Source organism: Sciurus vulgaris (assembly GCF_902686455.1).
Source record: "Sciurus vulgaris genome assembly, chromosome: 17".
In the NCBI taxonomy this organism is placed as follows: Eukaryota; Metazoa; Chordata; class Mammalia; order Rodentia; family Sciuridae; genus Sciurus; species Sciurus vulgaris.
The window spans coordinates 54,662,421-54,684,804 of record NC_136478.1 but is presented as its reverse complement, the minus strand read 5'-3'; the positions used below and the strand labels follow the sequence as shown (position 1 = coordinate 54,684,804).

The window sequence follows — 22,384 nt, the reverse complement described above, 5'->3', positions numbered from 1 at the left end:
CCAGAATGGCAGGGGCTGAAGCCCAGGAGGGAACAGACGGCCTCTTTGTCCCCTGCTCATGGCTTCACGGAGTACTGCAGAAGCTGAGGTGAGGTGAGCGTCCGGGGTGGGACGGCCTCTCACTGGGGGTGGTGGGGCGGCAGGGCTGGCAGATCTGGGGTGCTGTGCGCCTTCTCAGCCAGCAGCTGGTAGAAGGGCTTGGGGGTCTCCCAGTCCTCGTCCTCGCTGCTCGAGTTCTCCTGCTTCACAATGCGGTTGTGCTGGCGGCTGAACCTGCGAGCCTTGATGCTGCAGAGACGAGGCCACAGGGCGGGTTCCACTCACCCCCACCATCATTGTCCCCCCAGTCCTCCAGCCCCGGCAGGGATGGAGGCCAAAGACGAGAGGGAGGCCAAGCCCTGGTTCCCGCCCAGGGTCTAAGATGGACCTGGCCCAGGGCTCCTTTCCGGAGCCCCACACTCAGGTTGTGGGATGTGAGAAATGGCGTGCTCAGGAGTGTTCCAGGGGCCGCTCAGAGGTGGTGGGTGGCAGCTCTCTGGGGTTGGTGGAGAAGGTTCAGGAAGCAGGGGTCAAAGGGGCAGGAGGAGGAGGCGGAGGAGCTCCAGGTGGCAGGGCCGGGAGAGCCTGAGGGCAGTGCAGACCCAGTGCAGGCATCTGCCTTTCTGAGCTGCTAGGTGACACCTCTCTTCGTCACCCCTAAGTCTTCCATGAAAAATGTGTGACCACAGATCCCTCAACCCAGGAAACTCCACCCTGTTTCCAGCCCCACAGGCTTGAGGCTCTGAACCCTAGAGGAGGGCTGGGACCCGCCGCTCCGCTCCTCACTGTGCCTCTGGACAGGGCTTCTTACCAGTATGGTCTCCGCTCCTGCGGGGTCATCACCCGCCACAGCTGGGCCAGCTCCTTGGTGGCTGCCGTGGATGCGGTCCCAGGGCAGGCTCTGAAACAGGAGGAATGGGAGGGGTGGTCAGGAGAGGCCAGCAGTGTGGTCACACAGGGTCCCTGGCCTCTCCAAGCCTCAGCTTCCCCACCCGTGCCCTCCTGTCCCTGCTGGCCGGCGGCCTCCATCACACACCCTCTGGAACTGGGTCAAAGAAGGGAAATGCACTAAATAGCTGTTCCCGGGGGAGAACCCGGCGTCCAGGAGAGCGGGGGCCCTGCAGTCACTGCTCCTCAGGCCAGCATCTCGGCCTTCCTGTAAGGGAACCCACTGACCACTGTGGCCTGGGACCCTCCAGGCCCTGGCTTCACTCTGGCAGTGGCTGGCTTAGCCTCCTCCCCACAGGGGATGCCGGGGGGACAGAATGGACTTGAGCCAGGCCTCCCGGGTGACCCCGTCCCTAGCCTGCTGGAGAATGAGGCCAGTCCAGCAGAGAGTGGAGCTGGACAGCATTGTTCAGCCCTAGAACCAGCCACTTCTGAGGGCAAGCCACGCCGGCGCCTCTTCATCCAAGTTACCTAAGCCAGTTCCCTCGGGTGGAGCTGGGTTTCACAGGAGCTGTGAAAGGACGTGACCATTGCGACAGGGCAGGGGGAGAACTGGCTGTGGAAGGGTTGGAGGGTCCCAGGAAAGGGCAATGAGTCTCACAAGTAGGGGCCACGCGATCTGGAGATGCAAGTGAAAGCAGGGTCCTACCCAGGGCCGCTGAGGACCCTCACCCACCGGATGTATTGCTTCCGGTTCATCCTGCAGAACATGATGAAGCCGTTAACACACTTCTTCTTCATCTGGGTGGGGCACAGAGCTTTCTTGTTCTCCTTGGGCTTCACGGGGCCCTTGCTGGCCCGGCCCTTCCTGTTCTTTCTCCCACCTGTGGGCAGGGTCGAGGCCCTCCGGGTGGGGGTCCACGTATAGTCGTCATCCTCGTCACTAGAGGACTGCAAGCCCTCAGGGTCGGCCTGAATGTCCTGGACAGGAGAGAGGTGAGTACCAGGCCCAAGATGCCCGCCCGCCGCCTCGGCAGGTGCAACCCTCTCACCTCTTCCTGCCCCCACAGGGACTCCGAGTCGCTCTCCTCAGCGCTGGGGCTGGACTGCACCTTGCTGGCCTCACTCAGAGAGAGGTAGCAGTGGTCCAGGGAGACCGAGGACTGGCACAGGCTGTGAGAGTCTGGGGGCTCTTCAGGTGCCTCTGGAGGTGGGCTCTGGACCATGAGGAGGGGAAAGATGGTTGGGGTGGGGGCGGGGAATCACGCTTTGCTCACTGATTTCCCAAGACATGACACGAGCATCAGAAACGCTCAGATAAAAGACAGCCTCAGCATCTGCACAGCCTCGGGACACCCAGGCACATGTTCCCAAGTTCCTTCCCGCAGTGGCAGAGAGGGGCAGGAATGGCTGGGGCGTCTCCTTTCCTCCCATCCTGGGGCAGTGTGGCCTCCGCCCCTCAGTGTACCAGAGGCTTAGCGGCTGCGCTGCTCTGGGATGTCTTGCTTCCTGAGCATGGATTTCATCTACAAGATGGTGGTGGCCACACAGGCCTAGGAGGGCTGGAAAGAACCTCACAGAGCAAGTGGCACTAGCCAAGAGCTAATGGTGTCAATTTTTGTTTCTGCCACCAATTCAGCTACTCATGAGGCAACACTGGAGGAGGAGTCTGTCAGGACTGGAGCTGGGCTGCCTCTCCATCAACAGTGACCTGGAGCAGGGGTGCTGCCCCATTGGCCCAGGGCCCAGGAGGGTGCAGTCCTGGGTTTGGTCTGTTCCAACTCTTGCGGTTTCAGGTTCCTCACCTATCAAACGGAGCCGGGAGAGCCCCGACCTGGTAGAGTAGTTGTGAAATTATGCAGGGTCTTTCACAGGTCCCTGGTGACCAGCAGTGAGTGGTCAAAGGGTGGGCGGATGGGTGCAAAGGGGGGTGCAGCTGGGAAGGACAAGAAGCCCAAGTAGCTGGACAGGGTAAGGTGGCTGGGCAGCTGGAGGGCTGAGGCTGGGGAGAGAGTTAAGGAGGGAGGAGGGGAGACAGATGGGGTTTGCCTACCTTCTCCTGGGGTGCCTCAAGGGCACAGGCAGGAGGTGGAGACTCAGGCTCAAAGAGCACTTCTTCGAAGAGACCTGTTGGTGGGGACACCATAGTGCTGGCTAGGACAGAAGTGCTTCTCTTACAGCGCTGAGCCTGGGCCCTGCTGTCCCCACCAGCTGGAGTCCCCTTGTCTGGCCTTCTCCTTTGGTGTCTCCTACCCCCAAGTCCAGCTCACAGGTCAGCTGCCATGGGGCCCCTCCAGCCCGGGGGAGTGCCTGTGGCTTCCCGCTCAGGCTCTGGGAGCCTCCCTCCCCTGTGCTGGGCTGCAGGCTCCTGAGGCAGGGCCTGAGGAGGACTGGGCTCCGGGCAGCCAGGGACCCCACACAGGCCTGAGTTCCCAGTGGGCCCTCTAAGTTCTGAGTGACTGAGCCTCTCTCCCACCCTGGAGGCTCACCTTGGGTCAGGTACTCGTTGCCATCCTCCAGGATCTGTTCTGGTAGCCATTTTCCGGGGGAGCTAAAGAGGGAAGGGCTCAATCCTAGGGTCTCACTTGGGTGGCTTGTCACACTCCAGTTATTGATCTGGGGAGGCTCCAAGGCCACTGGGCTCCCTGAAGAGGAAACGGGGCTTGGCGATATAGTCATAAATTGCCCTCCCCCAAGCAGTAGATGGGTTTGAGGAGATGGTACCAGACCCTGCGGCAAGGTGACTGTCAGTGTCTCACTGGGCATTCTAGGTAGAGAAAATTTAGAGGCACAATGCCTGGCATTGTTTCAGGGGTGGCAAAGGGAAGAAAATCATCATAATGTGTCAGGTCCAATAGCTTCACTTGTCTACCTGCAGCGCTGTGTTAAGAAAGATTCTGAGGCAGTGTCTGGGCTCAAGGGAAAGAACAATGATTGATTAGCAATGTCTGCCACAGCTATTGGTGTCAGTGACAGCAGGAACAGAGCAGTTACCATCCCTGTGCTTAGCAGATCCCATTCTATTTCCCACTTTCTCCTGCCATGGAAATCCTCCGAAAGAAGAGATAAGAAGGCCTGCACCCCATAAAGAAGAGAGACAGAGTTTCAGTCACCATGGGGGCTGCCCTCTGGGGTCCAGGCAGGAAGCCACGGGTCAGCATCTGGGACCTTCTTGTCCACCTCCTCGCTGGAATCAAAGAAGACCAGCTTCTGCCTGCAATAGGTGGAATTAAGAGGCAGACACAGAGCCCTGAGCTGGGGACTGCTGTGTGACCCCCCCAGCGTCTCCTGTGGCTGACTGGGTGCAGGTCTCAGGGAATCCGGCCCCCAGGAGCTTCCGAGCTTGTGAGGAAAGGTGAGTTGGTGAGCAGACACCAACCCCAGAGGGGCAGTGCTGGAGGAGGGGCTTGGAGGAAGATGAGCTGGTGGGGACAGGTGGGAGGCTGGACCTCAGTGAGGACCTGCAGGATGGGCAGTTTCCCAGGTGGACCCAGGGTGTGGGCTCTCCAGGAAGAGAGACCAGAATGGAAAGCTCAGAGGCCACGGCCTGGCATGCATTCCGTGTTAGGTGTGAGTCGTGGTGAGGGTAGGAGAGTGCTGCTGTGGCCAGCTGGGTCACAGAGTGTCTCCAGTGCCAACTAAGATAGCTGGGCTGGGGCTGGGCCTGGGGCTCAATGGTGGAGCACTTGCCTAGCATGTGTGAGGCACTGGGTTTGATCCTCAGCACTGCATAAAAATAAATAAAATAAAGGTCCATCAACACCAAAAAATAAAAAAAAGAAAATGCCCTCCTTCTTGTAAAAAAAAAAAAAAAAAAAAAGATAGCTGGGCTCTATTTGCTGGGCACTGAGGAAGGGTCACAGCCAAGCTCCATGGTCAAGTGAAGACAGGATGCAGGGGGCAGGGAGGCCCGTGGGAGGCTGGGGCTGCGTTCTGAGATGGAAGCCAGCCTTTCCTGGGAGCTCCTGCAGCCAGCATAAAGCAGGCCCAGAGCAGTGCTCAGGGGACTGGCAGAGGGTAACACTGGCCTCACTCTCAGGGCCCCTCAGCCATGCCAGCCCCAACTCCTCTGCCTCACCCACCAATGCCCTGGAGTGCCCTTACCTGGAAGAGGGATGTATCCTGTTTAGGAAATGGATCCCTTCAGCCCCCCTCGGGGCCTCGAAGGCAGGGTCGGGCTCTCCATCCTGGGCACTGTGCGCACAACAGCAGCCTAGGGGCAAATTAGGATGACTGCTTCTGTGGGCTGGGCCAAATTCCAGGTCTCCCCAACACCGGGGATGGGGAGGTGCCAGGTCCTGCTACCCAGCTTCCTGCTCCACCATCCTGACCAAAACCTTAGGCTGCAGGACCTCTGTGTAAGGATGGGGTGTCCAAATCACATCCAAATTTCTTGAATCCCACATCCCTAGCAGAAGCTATAAAGAGGACAAGATCCTTAAGCAGAATGACAGCCATGATAACAAGGAAGAAAGCAGTGCTCATGTGACCGCCCTGTCTGAAGCATGGAAAGTCCTGTTCAGTGACCCTTTGCTAAAGGGCACCATTATCACACTGCAGATAAACTGAGGCACTGAGATATCAGGTACCTTGCCAAGGTCACAGCTAGCAAGAAGATCTGTGAAGCCCTCCCTCAGCCCTGTGCTGGGTCAGAGGCCTGCCCTGGGGCCAACAGCCTCCTAGACAACCCAGGGAGTCTGGGTCACTCTGGACCACCAGCATCTGGTGATGTGGGCGATTCCTTAGGCCCTGATGTGTCGAGCACCCTGCACATAGCCTGGCCCAGAGCAGGTACTCAGAATGGGAGCTACATGGATGAACAGAGGCACCTGCTGCCTGAGACCTGGCAGCCAGTGTGAGGCCATGCCTTGAGTTCAAATTCCTCCCTCCACCCAGCTCTTTGCTAGATCCATCATCACCCCGTTTGACTGATGGAGTGACAGGGCAGTCATGAGAGACAGTATGGCTGCTTCAGGTGAGGTCTGCTCAAGGAGACCCTGCCCTGTCCCACTTCTGTGACTTAAAACCTAAAAGGAGGGTAGCCCTGATCTTTTGCTCCCCTTACCCATAACAGAGCTGAAATGAGAAGGAAAACCTGAAACCAAACCATAAGCTCTGTGAAACGAGGGGCAGCGTCTACTCTGATTGCCACTGTATCCCCCACTACACAGCAGGTCCCCAGAAAAGAGCCTGGACATGAAAGATGAAACTCATGGTGAGGAGAAAGACCAACTTGCGATGTCTCCAAGGACGATGTTCTCGGCTATATCCAGCAACGTCAGCTGGGATCTTCCTCCTTCTCCGTCGCCTTGAAATGAGGCAAATGCAGCTTTGAGGTCACACCAGGGGTCGGGGCATCTTGGAGGGGTGGTGATCTCTCCCACATTTCCTTCCTTCTGGTCAGGGGATGTGGTCACCAGCTTCTCAGGCTTGTCCAGGGCCAGAGAGCGGCGAGGTTTCTGGTCCCGGGTCTGACGTTCTGAGAGTGCAAGAGATGGGTGTCAGATGGGGGGTGGTGGTGGGGTCCTGACTATCCCAGAACATGGCTCAGCTGGGGCCCTCCTTTCCTCTGGGGTGACAATGTTTCAAAGCTGTGCCTGGCCTGTTCACTCACTAGCCCTTCCAAGCATGCTCAGACACTCAAGCAGAGGTCACTTAGCCCAACCCGACCTATATACCTTACAAACTCTTAAAAAAAAAAAAATAGACACAGCTGGTCTGATGTTCCACCACAGAGTGGGCACCTGACTTTCTAGGTGTAAAGCACAAGAATAGGATTTTTCTAAGCACCCCACGTGATTCATATTTATAGCCAAGACTAGGAGTCACTGTCTAGGTCCAATTCTATTTTTTTGGCTGTACTAGGAATGCAACCTAAGGCCTTGGGTATGCCTGCCAGGCAAGCACTGAGCTATGTCCCCTGCCTCTCCAGCTCCCATTTTAAAGACATGGAAACTGAGGCCCACAAATAAGAAGTGGAGCAAGTTAGTAGCCTAGGACAGTGCCTCCCACACGTGGATCTTTCTACCACAGCACACTCTCCAATTCTCTGGTTCAGAAATGATAACTGGGCACAAGGGCAGTAAATAAAAACAGCAGCTCCCACTCCTCAGACCTGATCAGAGTCTCTCACATGAGCTCTGCTTGGGCAGAGTGTGTGCCCCTTCTCCTGTGGCAGGTGTTGCATTTTCCAGTGAGGAAGCAGAGGTCCAGAGAAGGAGCGGCCCGCTCAGGCTGCTGAGCTCCTACTAGGAGGGGCTGGAGCTGGACCCTGGCATAGTTTGCTGAGCAGGCCCCAGGGCAATGGCACCCCTGAAGAAGGAGCCTTGCTCCATTGACCCCTGCTTCTCGTTCTGCTCCACTGACAGCTCATACCTGATGCTCTGGTCAGCTTCTTCCGAGGTTTCCGGCAGACCCCCCAAAGACGAGACTTCCGAGAGCATGGGGAGCTGGAGGGGGTGGAGTGTTTCCGCCTGGCTGGGCCCACAGCTGGGTTCTGACCCAGCCCTGGGGGGACGGAGAAGGGGACAGGTAAGATCTCAGTCCTCATCCTAGCATGTCCCCTGCCCTGCAGATGATGCTCCCTAACCCTATGGTGAGGCGGGCACCCAGGCAGACCACAAATGTGGAAACCGAGGTGTGGAAGGAAACCAGACATGTCCTCAGTTGCACAGCCAGGGGGCAGAAGTACGGGGCAGGTCTCCCCAGGGTTATTCTGGGCCTTGGCCAAGAGGATGAACAGACTCGCCCACCCCAGATACTTTATCCTCTTCCCCACACCACCTTCCTCAACCCAGTGAGGGCGCCACCACTCACCTGGGGTCACCCTGGGCCTCTGCCTGTGGCCTCTCAAGTCTTCCTTATTAACATCTCCCAAATTTACCCACTTCTGTCCACACTCCCAGCTACAGAGCTGGACTTCACTGGACTTCACTGTCTTTTGTCCAGAGACACTCCTGAAAGTATTTCTCTGACATTCCTGATTCCAGTTTCTCCCTTCACCACCAGTCCTCTAGAGGTCATGGACCCTGTTCTACAACAAAACAAAACACCTGCCAGGTGTGGCGCTGTGTGCCTAGAGTCCCAGCTACTCAGGAGGCCGAGGCAGGAGGAGGAGGACAGAGTTCAAGACCAGTGCCGGAGTATAGATGGAGACTTGGTCTCCAAAACCAAAACTGATCAAGACTTTCCCTTGCCTAACATCCTTCAGTAATTCTCATCCTCTTCATCTCTCTCGGCAGCTGTGTACTGGAAGCCCTTCAGGACCTCACCCTGCTCCCCCAGCCCCTGCTGAGCCCCTCCGGCCTCATCTCCTGCCACCCTGCCCAAGTATCCTGCATTCCAGCAACAACGACAACACTGGGCACCCCCACACAGCATGGGCGGCCACGGCTCCGGAGCTGTTGTTCTTTTCTCTCTCTATATATATACACATTAAAAAAACTTTTTTAGTTGTAGATGGACACGATACCTCTATTTTATTTATTCACGCTATGTGGTGCTGAGGATCCAACCCAGTGCCTCCCACGTGCTAGGTGAGCGCTGTTCCACTGAGCCCAGCCCCAGCCCCTGTTGTTTCTTTACGTGCATTTAATCCCCAGGACAGACACAAGTCAAGTGCTGGTGCAGGTCCTATTTTGCAGAGGACAGGAACCGAAGCATGGCAGGCTGAGGTCACGAAGATGTGCTTCAGTCCTGACCTGACTTGGGAGCCTGCAGAAGTCAGCTTGGTGCTACACGCTCCCTCCAATCACACTTGCCACTTGCCTGTCCCCAGACGTCCCACATAGGCCTCCTAATGCCTTCATGCTGTTGCCCACATGGTTTCTTCTCTCTGGCAGGGTCCCCCTTCTGCTGTCCTTGGAAGCCCTCCTCTAAGCTCCCACAATACCTTGAACAACTTTCTGATGGTGTCCCCTCCACAAAGTTGTGAGATTCCAGGGTAGGGAGGGGGAGTGGACTCGTCTAAGTCACTCAATGTCCCCAGTGGCCAGGACATTTAGCATGTAGCAAGCACCAGGAAACATCGTCTGAACTGCTTACCCCCAAGTCCACCTTCCGCATCGCTGGTGTGGAATTTGAGTAAGGCCTTGGCCACATCGATGCTTCTTTGGAGGTACTGAATGTAGTGCAGGACATGAAGCAGAATCTCCTTCTACCCCCAAAAGAAAGACAGGGTTGAGCACAAGAGCCAGGACTCAGGAAAACATGAGGCTTCTGGGGATCAGAAACAGGAAGGCCCCAAGCCCATGCTTTCCACCTATCCCCAAGCAATGCCTCAGTCCTCCTACTCTTCCTGTTCTACTGTTTCAACCTCAAGACTCAGGGAGGTACAGGGTTCAGCTGAGGAAACAGGCTTAGGGATTTGGAGAAATGAGGTAGAAAAGCTAGAATCTGAATTCAGGTCTGTCTCTCTCCTGATTGTCTTCAGTACATACAGCTCAGCTTCTGGCCCCTGGCCCTTTGCTCATGCTGTATTTCCTGTCTGCAAATCCTCCTCTTCTCCCCCATGAATTCCCTCACCTCCACCTCCTCCTCTGGTCCTCGGCAGCATGCCTGCCTTCCTGACCCTTCTCACCCAGGCTGGCTCAACTGCCCTCCTCAGCACTCTGTTAACACCCTGGCCCGATTTCCACCAAGGCACTTGCAACGCTGTTTTATAATTATCTGTTGACATGTCCTTCACTCCCACTAACCTTGAACTGGCTGATGGTGAAACTGTGGCTAATTGATTTCTGTGTTCCAAGCATATAGCCAGGGATAGTTGGAGGAATGGAACCTCCCCCGCAGCACAAAGCAGGATGCCTCCTGCCCAGTGGGCATGGGCATTGCTCATCCGGTTACCTAATGCCTCCTGAGTTGATGTGGGGACACAAAGCTAGAAGAGGTATGTCAGGGTAAACTAGACACATTTTGTTTGCCTTCATGGAACTTAGAGTCTAATGAGGGCAACAGACACTAATCAACCCACAAACCATTCGAAATTAACCAACTGTGTGATAAACATTATGAATAAAAGACCATAACACAGGATCCCAAAATTAGGGTGTCTGGAAAGGCCTCTTTGAGGAACCAGCATTTAAATAGGCCTGAAGAGTGGAAGGAGATATTCCAGTGACAAAGTGAGGGAAGGTCACCAGTTTTGAATCAAATTGGATCCACAGGGGCTGGATATGGCTCAGCTGGTAAAGTGCTTGCCTTGCAAGCACAAGGCTCTGGGTTCAATCCCCAGCACCACAAAAAAAAAAAAAAAAAAAAAAAAGTTAGATCAAATTTGACCCACAGAATAATAATAAAACAATCTCCAAACCATCAAATAAGGAAACAGGGTCTCATGAGGGGATTTACATGAAAGTATTTCATAAAATACAATATAGACAGTGAAATGATTTAGTAGTATCCAAAGAAGGATGCTATAGTATAGCTATATACTCTAAGAAATACATGTGACAGTCAAGAGAACATTGATTTTGTTTGTTTGTTTTTGCGGTGCTGAGGATTGAACCCAGGGCCTTGTGCTTGTGAGGCAAGCACTCTACCAACTGAGCTATCTCCCCAGCCCGAGAACATTAATTTTGAAGGACCTGGATCCAATCTGCCACTTACTGGTTGTGCATTAAAAGCAGGTCATTTTATGTGCTTGTTCAAGTCCTGGTTTTCTCATCTGTGCAATGGGAATGAGGATATTCATCTGGGCCCTGAGGATTGTCATTAGGACTAAATGATTAGAAGACAGGGTGGTGATGCCTCCCTGTAATCCCAGTGATTTGGGAGGCTAAGGCAGGAGGATCACAAGTTCAAGGCCAGCTTCTTTGTGAGACCCTCTCAAAACATAAAAATAAATAGGACTGGGTACTTCAAAGGTAAAGTGATCCAGGGTTCAATTCAGTACCAAAACGAAAAATACTAAATGATTAGTTATGTAAAATTGTCCAGCACAGGGTGTGATTCATTGATTGCCTAATAAGTGCTTGGTTGAAGACTGAATGAGACCACCTTTACCAGGTTCTCTAGGAATTTTTCAAAATAAGTATTGCTAGATTCAAGAGCAGATACTGTCTTTTTTAGTTCATTACCTCTAATAACAGGTTTGGCACAAAATTAAGTCCTTGTAACTGTCAAGTAGTTTATAAATGTTACTTGTTATGACTAGTCTAAAGGTTGTATGCAGAAAGCAATTGGGAATCACCCCAGGTCAGGGTAGAGCTCAGTACTTGACACTTGGGGAAGGTGGGCTTGACTGTTGCCCCTGAGGTTCAGATGCCAGGGACCTTGTAACTGTCTCAATGGAGAGCATCAATTCAGTCATTCAATAAGCATCTACTGAGCTCTCTCTGCCTGACAGCAGGGTTGAAGCATGGGGCTTTGGAATGACACTTCTCTTTCATTGCTCAGCTGGGCAACGTGACCCCTCTGCACTTCAGTTTCCTTAAACCAAAAAATGAGCCTACTCATACATCTCTCCCAAGCCTTGAGGGAAGACTGAAGGCTAAGGTGCTTAGCATTCAAGGTCTGACATCTGGAACTCTCAGTAAGTTGGAAGCAGTTGTTACTGCTATCTGTTCTAGGAGGGGCCCTGGGGGGTAGAGATTTATCTTTTATGGTCCTTATGCTGGCACAACTCTCCTCTAAAGGAGTCAGAAACAAGGAAACACTCAGGTACTATGCTGAGGGCTTTGGTGGTCAGAGGGGAAGTTTACAGAATTACACAGGGTAGGGAGAAATTAATCAGCCATGGTGGTGTGGAAAAATGCCACGAACCTCCAGTCTCCAACACAGGGAAGCCACACGGAACCGTTCATGAGCACATCACACAGCCCTGGGACTAGGTGCAGCAGAGACAGGTTTGAGCATGAGACACTGGGCACCGACTGGGATGCAGGTTGTACGTGCAGGGGAACCAGGGCTGAACTTCAGGAGGGGTGGAGATGGGGAAGAGGGATTCCTAACACAGCAGAGGATAAATGGTGAAGAAAGTATGCCGAGTCCTTGGGAGAATTCCAAGGGATGTGGTCATCTGGTCAGTTACGAAATGTTGCCTGTCCCCTGACTAGTCTGTCATTTCTCAAGGAAAGGACTGTGTCTTCATCGTCTTGAGCTCCCTAAGAGCCTAATGCACACCTATGCACATCGAACATGTAAATGTTTGACACAGGAAACAATTTTTCAAACAGTTCACATACAAATTCCAAAGATATCCACGTTCTAGGTTCCAGCTCCTATGAATATGCTGCCTAATATGGCAAAGGGGACTCTGCAGATGTGAGTTAAGGATCTTGAGATGGTGATTACTCTAGAGCATCCAGGTGTCCAATGTAATCACAATGGACCTTATAAGAAGGAGATGGGGGTCAAAGGCACAGAAGGCGATACGGCAACAGAAGCAGTAAGAGAGGGGAGAGCTTTGAAGATGCGAGGCTGCTTGCTTGCCTGGGCCCTCCATGAGCTGGGCAGCACAGGTGACCTTTAGAAGCTGGCAAAGGGAAAGGCAGAGGACTCTCCCCTAGAGCCTCTAAGAGGAACCAATTCCACGACACCTTGACTATAGACCAATAAGTCTGATTCGGGACATCTGACCTCCAGTCTATAAGAGAATAAATTTGTGTCTCTTAAGTCACTAAGTTTGTGGTGATTTGTTATGGTAGCCCTAGGAAACTCATAAAAGCACCTACTGTTGAGAGATATTTAAGAGGAAGATTCAACATGACCTGGTGGTTGATGGCATGTGGTGGGCAGGGAAAAGCCCAGGTTTGGGGTCAGGCAAATCTCTCCAAGACACCCACTCCTCTGAACCTCTGTAAAGACAAGTCGCACATTCCAGTTAGGATCAGTTATTTTTGTGTTCAAATCTTCATCTTCCTGACAGTTTCTGAGTTCCCAGAGAAGGACTGGGTCTCAAATTTCTTTGCCTCCCTTGCTGCAACCAGAACGGCTTGCAATATCTGGCACCCAACGGTATTTCCAGAAAGGGCTGATAATGAATGAGCATGTGAATGAATGAGAGGAAATAAAGCAAGAAAACATCACATCAAGCCTTCAAGATCTCTAGTCTCATATTAGGTCATTCCCACTGGGAGCGAGGTGTTAGCCTGGCCCTGTGTACATTTATTGAGTAGCTTATGGGGATGCCCCGAGAAACCATACCTATTCCTACCTCGTAGACACAAAACCCACAGATCCCAAAATAAGAGACTTGAAGAGGGAACTGACATTTATTCAGGACATGCAATGTGCAGGACCTGTCACAGGGATTATGTAATTTTGGCCTGATGATATCTCTGGGTAGCAGGAGTTATTTTTCCTTGTTTTAAGCCAAGAAACCTGAGGCTTAGAAAGGCTGGGTTGCCTCAGGAAGCTGACCAGAGTTCCGCGTCTGTGAGCCAGGGGGGCTCCAACCTCTGGCTGCTGGACTCCAGATTCTGTTCTTCCCCTCCCAATTCCCCTGTCTTTTGCACAAAAGAACCCCAGGCTTCTAGTCATGGGATCAGGACTCCTAGAAATTCCTTCAGAGCAGGACCATTCCCATTCCAAGGCCGACACTGTGAGGGTCTGCCAGGTTTTCCCAGCTTACTGCTATCTGAAGACCTGTCTCCCCAGTCTGCCTCCTTTCCACCAGCCCCGCACCTTGGTGAGCTTCTTGGTGCCAGTCTTCGGGACCACAGGTAGCAGCAATGCCAGCTCCTGCAGCTTGCTGGTGTGGTTTTTCTTCTGATTCCTGTTTTGGGACAAGAGCTGGATTTGGTTAGGACATCCAAAACTGAACTTGCCATCTGACCCCCAAACCTCCTGTCTTAGTGTTCCCCATCTCCAGGCTGCCACTGCCCCCACTCTGGGACACCCAAGACAGAGTCCCGGGTATCATCTGGACTTGTCATTCCTTGACCAGTTGGTCCCCAAATCCTGCTCCTCCCTCCCCTTCTCAGCCTCAACGTAATCCATCCTGACATCCTCACGGGTCTCCCAGCCTTCCTCTATCCACCCTCTGCTAGAGGCCGGGTGGGCCTTCTGAAACACAAATCTGACCACATATCTCCCCTGCTTCAAACCCCTCAATATCATCTCATTGTTAAGGATCAAGTTTAAACCCTTAACATGGCTTAGAACACTCTTCCTGCCAGCCCCACTGACCACTCTGCTCTTGTGCTTCCTTCGACTCTCTCACGTGAATGGACCCTCATCCACAGGATAGGTGACATGCTGCTGTGCTCACCTGTCTCTATTCCCTGCACAAGGCTTACAGCTATGGGAGCACCACTGTGTTCCCAGCACCTGTAACTGGCAGATGGGAACCCACTGCATATTGGATAAATCAATGACTAAATAAAGGTATGAAATAAGCTGACTCCTGGGAACCTGCAGAACTTAATTCCTGACTTCGTAGTTCATAAAGTACCTGTGAACACATGCCTCCACCCTTTTCCTAACAGATGGAGACACAGATGGAGGTTCCTCTCCCAAATTACACCCCTGCCACTGACATGAGATTCTTCTGGGGCTGCCCAAACACCTCCCGTGCCACCAATCCATGTCCCACCTTTCTTCAAGGTCCGCTTCAGTTGCTACTTCCCTTGCCTTCCTCCCCACTCTGAATGTCCACTACACTATGTCACCTGCAGCATGGCCAAGGCAAAAGCAAACAAACAGAAAACCAGCCAAACAAAAACACTCCATTGATTACCGATGTGTTTAGCTCCAGTTCACACCTATAAACAGATCCCCACCACTTGGCCAGGCCCTGTGCCGGACACTGTGGCAAGGGAGAGGGGTGACTCAGGAGATAGCATATGGTATGGGAGACACACTCATCTTCCTAACCAAACTCCACATTCCTAAAGGAATCTCATCCAGCAGTTACATACTGAGCACCTACTTTGTGTCAGGAATTGTCATAAGTGATATAAAGAATAAATACAGTCCTTCTCCAGCTCACAGTGTAGTCCGAGATAATATAATCAACCAAACTGCTACAAAAATGACATAAAATCGCAACTAGGACCAGAGAAAGCTTTGTAATTTTCAAGGGGATGCACTGCAAATGAAAAATGGGGTCTTGTGTTTGAAAACTAAGAATTTCATGATTGGAGAAAGCAAAGAATTAAAGTATCGTCATCACACCTTTCTAAATGCAGGGTGCTATGTTACTGCACAGGGGACACATGCATGGAGTTAGCCTCCTGACGAGGTTAAAGGAGAGGTGTTGCTCGGCCTTAGGGACATTTGCGATAGGGAGCTTTGACCTAATAAATGAAGGACTTGTAATGGAAGGATTTGTCTTAATCAACAAGATATTTCCTGAAGAAATAAACCTGACCAGAACCTGTTCTGTAGGAGGAGTGGAAACATACAGGTGAAGAGGGAAAGAAAACATTCCAGATAGAGGGAACACACGCACGGCCCTGTGGCATAAAGGAGCATTGGAGAATTTAAAGACAATAAAACTGGCATGCCAGGAGCACAGAAAGCAAGTTGTACTGTGAGGTGAAACAAGGCTAGAGAAGGAGGTAAAGACTGGATGAAGTAGGGACTCAACCACATGTTCACAGTGCAGAGTTTGCCTTTACCTTTAGACCAATCGGAAACCATTTAAGGGATTGACATCCTTTGATATCCTCCTCAAAATCTTTGTGAACACAAGAGGCCATATGGAATAATCCACTGAAGGAAAAAAATCAATTGACCTCAAAATTATATCATAGGGATTTTTTTTTTTTTTTTTTTTTTAACCAGAGATGGAACCCAGCTTAACTACATCTCCAGCTCCTTTTATTTCGAAACAGTCTCCCTAAGTTGCTTAGGGCCTCACTAAAATGCTGAGGCTAGCTTTGAATTTGCAATCCTCCTGCCTCAGCCTCTCTAGTAGCTGGGACTATCAGTGTGCTGGGGATTTCTTTCTTTTTCCTTCCTTTCTTTCTTTTCTTTTTTTTTTTTTTTTTGATGCTAGGGCTAGGACCCAGGGCCTCTCCCATGATAGGCACATGCTCTGTCACTGAGCTAAACCCCATCCTCTTAGGATCCTATTCTTCCATGTATTTGTTTGTGATGCTGGGAATTGAACCTAAGGCCCTGCACATGCTAGGAAAGCACTCTATCACTGAGCTACATTTCCCAGCCCAGGATTCTACTTTACTGGTGTTTGCCTAGCATGCACAAAGCCCTAGGTTCAATCCCCAGCAGTGAGCACATGCACACACACACACACACACACACACACACACACACACACAAAGGAGGAAGGAAGGAAGGAAGGGAAAGAAATTGGGCCTGGTATTTACTTTTTGCACACTACTCTTCTCTTGTCCTAGAGGGACTCCTGGAAACTTAGTGAGAAACAACCATTCAGGTGACAAGGAAGAAAAAGCATCCAGGTTTACTTAAATTTAAGGTGTTACTTATTCACATCTAAGAGGGTTTTAAATCAACCATAGTTCCTAAGTGTTTATTCTGGACTTTGCAAAGTCCTGGGAGAAGCTTCTATGCAAACGCAGAAGTTGTAGAAGAAAAAAACAGCAGCAGCTCTGAGGAGGCACAACCTGGGCCCTGCTCTCAGGAGCCTCTGAGGCCCACAGACTCCCTCCCAAGGCTGCCTCTCCCTTTGCTAGATGCTTCTGGTTTTTGCCAATTTCTTTTCTCATAGTCTATAATTTTCACCTGCTAATCCCAATTCTACCCTTTGGGTCTGCGGGAACAGGTAAGCCCTAGCCACGTGCGTCCTCATTCTGTCTCTCTAAACTGCCACTATCTCCTCCTTTGGGCCTTTACCATCCCTTTTACCTGGAAAATTCTCCTGCATTTTTGCATGATGGGTTCCTTCTTTACCATTGAAGCATTTAGTTTAAATGTAACCTCCTCAGAGAGGTCTTTTGTGACCTTCCAATCCAAATAAGCACCCCTCTATCATTTATCACCATCCAATATATTACTTTTAGAATTATTTAGCTATTATAAACTCCAAAAGGACAGGGATTATTGTCTTTATTTACTGTTATTTCCCAGGCTGACTTATTCTTTACATGCAGCAAGCACAAAGCTTAAGTCCTGTGATAGTTTTAAGGGTTCATGAAATGTTTTTATTTCTTTTAAAGTAGAAGAAAAAAAATACAACCAAATCTGAATGATATTTATCTTTATATCAATGCTGTTGTAATTAATTTTTTTAATGAAGGAAAGAAACTAAGAAGGAAAAATTGCCTTCAGACCACAAAAGTCATAATACATCCCTGGTTGTAGCCCCAGCTACCAGAATAATGCCTGGCACTTAGTAGATCTCTCAATGAAAAATTTTTGAAGTAATGAATGTGGTTTCTGTCTTGTGACAGCCTTTCGGGTCTTTTTTGGGAGAAGGGGCAGGGGCAACAGTGGGGATGAGACCCAAGGCTTTGCATATGCTGGGCAACTCTCTACCACTAACATACATCTCCAGCCCTTTTTACTTTTTGATACTAGGTATTGAGCCCAGGGGTACTTAACCACTGAGTCACCTCCCCAGCCCTTTTTATTTTTTATTTTGAGACAGGGTCTTGCTAAGTTGCTTTAGGCCTTGCTAAGTTGCTGAGACTCACCTCACATTTGCGATCCTCCTGCCTCAGCCTCCTGTGTAGTTAGGAACCTCTCCATCTTTGGACATGAAAAATAACTGTAACATCAGAGTTTCCTCTTTGAGCTAATCAGCCTAAATGTCCCATAGTTACCTCATGTTATATGAGCTAGGAGGAGCCTCACAAAAGCCAGTCCAAACATCTCTTATTAGATTTGGAAAAACCAAATCCTGGGCTAGGGATGTACCTCAGTGGTAAAGCACATGCCTGGTATGTGTGAGGTCCTGGTTCAATCCCCAGCACTCCCAAAAAAAAAAAAAAAAATCCTAGTGCCTAATTTACTTTAATATGTGTAGGAACTAAGAGGAAGTGCTAGCCCAAAGAGGGACAAAGCAAGTGGAAGCATAATGGTTGATTATAAGATCTAACTTTTGGCTGGGCACAGTAGCACATGCTGGAGGATTGCAAGTTCAAGGTCAGTCTTGGCACTTAGCAAGACCCTATCTCAAAATAAAATATAGCTGGGCATGGTGGCACATGCCTGTAATTCCAGTGGCTTGGGAGGCTGAGGCAGGAGGATCACGAGTTCAAAGCCAGTTTCAATTTAGTGAGGCCCTAAGCCACTTAGTGAGACCCTCTCTCAAAATAAAAAAAATAAAGAAGAGCTGAGGATATGACTCAGTGGTAGAACACCCCTGGATTCAAACCCGAGTATCCTCAAACTCCCGCCCCCAACCCAAAAAAGATCCTGCTTTTGAAGCAGACAAACTGGAATTCAAATCCTAGCTGTCACTTGCTGTGTGGCTTTGGGCAAGTGTTTTCATCTCTCTGAGCTCATTTCTCCCTCATTTATAAATGGGAGGTGGGTAGGAAAAAAATTAATCTTGTCTGGAAGGTGTTTTACACAGTATCTGGCACACAGGGAGTGCTATGAAATGTTAGATCAAGAGAAGGTGGACAGTCTTTTGTCTGAATGAGTCAGGTGTAAAGAATGTTAGAGAACAGGGAGCTGTCCCAACACAGTGGTGCATGCTTATAATCCCAGCAATCTGGGAGGCTGAGGCGAGAGGACTGCAAGTTTGAGATCAGTCTCAAACAACTTAGTGATGCCTAGGCAACATAGCAAGACCCTGTCTCAAAATAAAAAATAAAATGGTCTGGGGATGTGGCTCAATAGGAAAGCACCCCTGGATTCAATCCCCAGTACCCCACCCCCACCCCAAAATAAAGACAGACAGACCAACTGATAGAGCAAACAAAGTGCTGGATACTGTATTAGATGACTCTGGTTGATAACACAGTTTTTTGTTTTTTTTTGGTCGTGGAGATTGAACCCAGGGCCTTGTGCTTGCAAGGCAAGCACTCTACCAACTGAGCATATATCCCCAGTCCGATAACACAGTTTTTGCTTAACCAACATTCAATCCTTTTCTGGTCAGAGTACCTCAATACTCCTCTGGGCAACCATCCTGCCCTCAGTGCATAGGGTTCAAAAAGGCTGGCCCCATCTTTCCCTTCTAGGAGAAAGCACAGATAGAACCAAGGTCCAGTCAAGAAAGGTGCTAGTGAGTCACTCAGGGTTGGGGTCAGAAATCCTGGTCTGGCTAATCAGAGTCAATCAATTTTGGAAAGAGTCTCTCACTGCTGGGTTGTCAAGATGGCACGATATGGACTTTCTGGAAGCCATCCTGCCCTTGCAAAGGTAAAGCCTGCTTGAGAAGGAAGCCAACAAGGACAAGAGCAGAGCTGAGAGGCAGAGTCCTGGCAACATCATTCAACCCCACCCTGGAACCAGCCAAGCCTACTATCTATTCCAATAAATCCCCTTTTATGTTTAAGCCAGTTTTAGTTAGGTTTCTGTTCAACACAACTAAAGAGTTTTTATTAATATAAAGACCTCATATTTAGAGAGGGGTAAAAAACAAAACAAAACAAAACAAAAAACACTGATTTGTGGGTGATCTCTGGGATTCCAGGAGGAATGGGCAGCAGGATAGGCACTCTTCATTTTCTTCACGGTGCTACTCCTGAGCACAGTACCTAAGTAGAAAACCTGAACAAAGGAGATGCTTAATTTTGGAGTTAATGAATGAATGAATGAATGAAGATGGCTAAATAGAAAGTTATCAGGGGAGGTGGGCACAGGGGTGCACACCTGTAATCCCAGCCACTCATCAGGCTGAGGCAGGAGGATCACAAGTTCAAGACCAGCTTCAGCAAAGTAGTGAGGCCCTAAGCAACTTAGTGAGACCCTATCTCAAAAAATAAAAAAGGGCTGGGAATGTATCTCAGTGGTAAAGCACCCCTGGGTTAAATCCCTAGATGCCCCCACCCAAAAAAAAAAAAAAAAAAAAAAGTCATTAGGGAACACCATAGGGGATAAGATGAACACAGGCCATTTTTCTTTCTTTCTTTTTTTTTTTTTGGTACCGGGAATTAAACCTAGGAGCACTCAACCACTGAGCCACATTCCCAGCCCTTTTGTGTATTTTATTTAGAGACAGGGTATTGCTGAGTTACTTAGGGCTTTGCTAAGTTGCTGAGGCTGGCTTTGAATTCACAATCCTCCTGCCTCAGCCTCCTGAGCCACTGGGATTACAGGCATGAGTCACTGCAAAACTGGTTGCCATTTTTCTTTATCCAGAATTTGGACAGAGGGAAAAATCTGATCCAATCCTCGATTTGTGGAAAGCCCCTTTCCAAGAATCCTAGGTCTGGTGATGTGGCTCAGGGATAGAATACTCAGTTAGTATTCATGAGCCCTAGGTTAGGTCCCCAGAACCAAAACAAACCAATGAACAATCAAATAAAAAAGATTCTTAGGAGTGGAATAGATCAGTGGTAGAGTGCCTTCAAGGCTCTGGGTTCCATCCCTAGCAACAAAGAAAGGAAGGAAGAAAAAAAAAGAACTCAGAATGTTAATGCCTGTAAGACCCTTAGAGGTAATCTTTGCCGATCACCTTAGATTTCTCTTATCTGGGAAATGGTGGGAATATTCTCACCTACTTCCTTTGGGATTATTGTAAGGATTAACAGATACCATACAACCAAAGGTCTTAGCAAAGAGTCTGGCAAACAGTAAAGGCTCAATAAACATTATGTTATTATTATTCAGAGTGGCTGGAGCTACAAGGGAAATGAGGAAACCATTACCTGTCACTGGGACCCAGGCAACTGGCTGGGGGCTGTTCAGGGGAACACAAGTATCTGCTGGAACCCAACATCTGCAAAGAGGAAAAAATTGTTAGTGACCTCTGTGATTGCAGGAGGAATTGGCCCTATAACAGGCACCCTTCATTTCTCGCATGGTGCGTCTTTGAACACAGAGATCCCAAAACAGTGTCCCCATTCCCTACAGATACCTAAATCAAAACTCTAAACTTAAGTCCATGAATCCCAAATTGTAAATCTGGGCTACTAAATCATGATTTGGACCTAAAACTAAAACCATCCAGCAAATTCCCAAAATTTGACTTTGGTGAGATGCCAGACCCTGAAATGGAGACTATTAAACCTGAAGACTGGCTTGAGACCTCTATATTGTGATATCAATACACTAAAACTATAATTTTAAACTCCCAAAGTGAGGACCTAGAACCCAAAAAGGAGTTCCCCGATTCCTACAAACCTTAACTTCTGATACTGATACCCTAGTTCCCCCTAGTTCTGATCCTCAAATAGAACCCCCAATCCTAATATCAAGCAGACCACAAACTTCAGCGTTGAAAAGCCAGATCCTAAAGTATGACATCCAAGCCCCTCCAAAGCAAATCCCAGTCCCCTAATTTACTTCAGATCCTAAAATAATGACCTCTTGACCCCCAAACTGTCACTTCAGACCCTCAAATTGTGACCTCGGTCTTAGAACTGAGATCCTAGACCCTAAAACTGAAGTCCCATACTCAGTGTCGCCGATTCCAGGCTCTCAAATTTAATTCTCCAAGACTCAAACTAGGACTCCACATCCCAATCTCATATCCCATCTCTACATCAAGATTTGAAGCCCGAGATCCATACTGAGGCTTCGCTCCCCCAAATCAGATCCCGGGACCCCTTCAAAATGATATCCCAGAATTCCAAACTAAGAACTTCCCGATCCCCAAATTAGGATGTCCCGATTCCAACAGGAAAGCTTCTGGTCAAACCCAAGATCTTCAGAGTCCCAGACCCGTCACTTCCAGAGGCAAATCCCCAGACTCCAGACGCGGACCCCCTCTGCCACTCCACCACCTTCTGCAGTAGGTCCAATCGGCCGGGGTCCCCAAGCCCACGCCCCGCTGAAAGCCCAACTCTGCCTCTGCTCCCCAAGCCTGGTCCCCCCCGACCCCCGTGGCCCTACACCCAGCGCCCACCCACCCTCCTGACCCCTAGGGGAGGCCGCGGCCGCACAGTGCCACTCGGGGGACCCCAGGTTCCCCTCAGGCCAGCTAAAGCCGGGGAGACCCCCGCCCCGTTCCCCTTGGCCTCCAGCACCCGCCTCAGGACGTGCAAAATGGCGTGAGGCCCTCCTTCTGGTTTCACGCCAGCCCCACACTCGGGAGTCAGATCAGACAGCGTCTCGCGCTGGTCCTGGGAGGCGGACGGCGAGCGCGCGAGAGCCCCCGCCGCCTAGTTCCCAACCCCGGCGTGGGATGGGTGCGAATTCCCCGGGCGCTGGGCTTGGGCGCGAGCCTGCGGCGCGAGGCCTGAGGAATGGAACAGGACTGCGCTCCTGAGGCCAGGCCACGCCCCTACCAGTTCGCGCCAAGGTGTGCTGGGCGCGAGACTGGAAAGCGTTATAAGGGCAGGGTGCAAGTGGCCGTGCGCACGCGCGCCTGCGGAAGGGTCCTGTCCTCCTGCACCGCGCGAGCTCAGCCTCGTGCCTCCTGACAAGTCCTTTGCCGAAGCCCGCCAAAGGGTCGACCAATCAGCGCTTGCTCTGC

The 22,384-nt window shown here is 50.5% G+C and overlaps 1 protein-coding gene across 1 annotated transcript; it reads right to left on the bottom strand.

The window, feature by feature from the left end:
• Window positions 1-119: 119 nt before the first annotated feature.
• Window positions 120-20,686, bottom strand: MEIOSIN (meiosis initiator; the record flags this gene model as incomplete). The annotated part of the gene is made up of 12 exons (XM_079118698.1): window positions 120-288; window positions 851-940; window positions 1,664-1,899; window positions 1,980-2,144; window positions 2,981-3,054; window positions 3,417-3,572; window positions 4,041-4,321; window positions 6,157-6,424; window positions 7,303-7,434; window positions 8,971-9,082; window positions 13,552-13,642; window positions 20,616-20,686. 12 exons carry the CDS (start codon window positions 20,684-20,686, stop codon window positions 120-122), a joined length of 1,845 nt encoding a protein of 614 aa, XP_078974824.1.
• Between the last annotated feature and the right edge of the window lie 1,698 nt (window positions 20,687-22,384).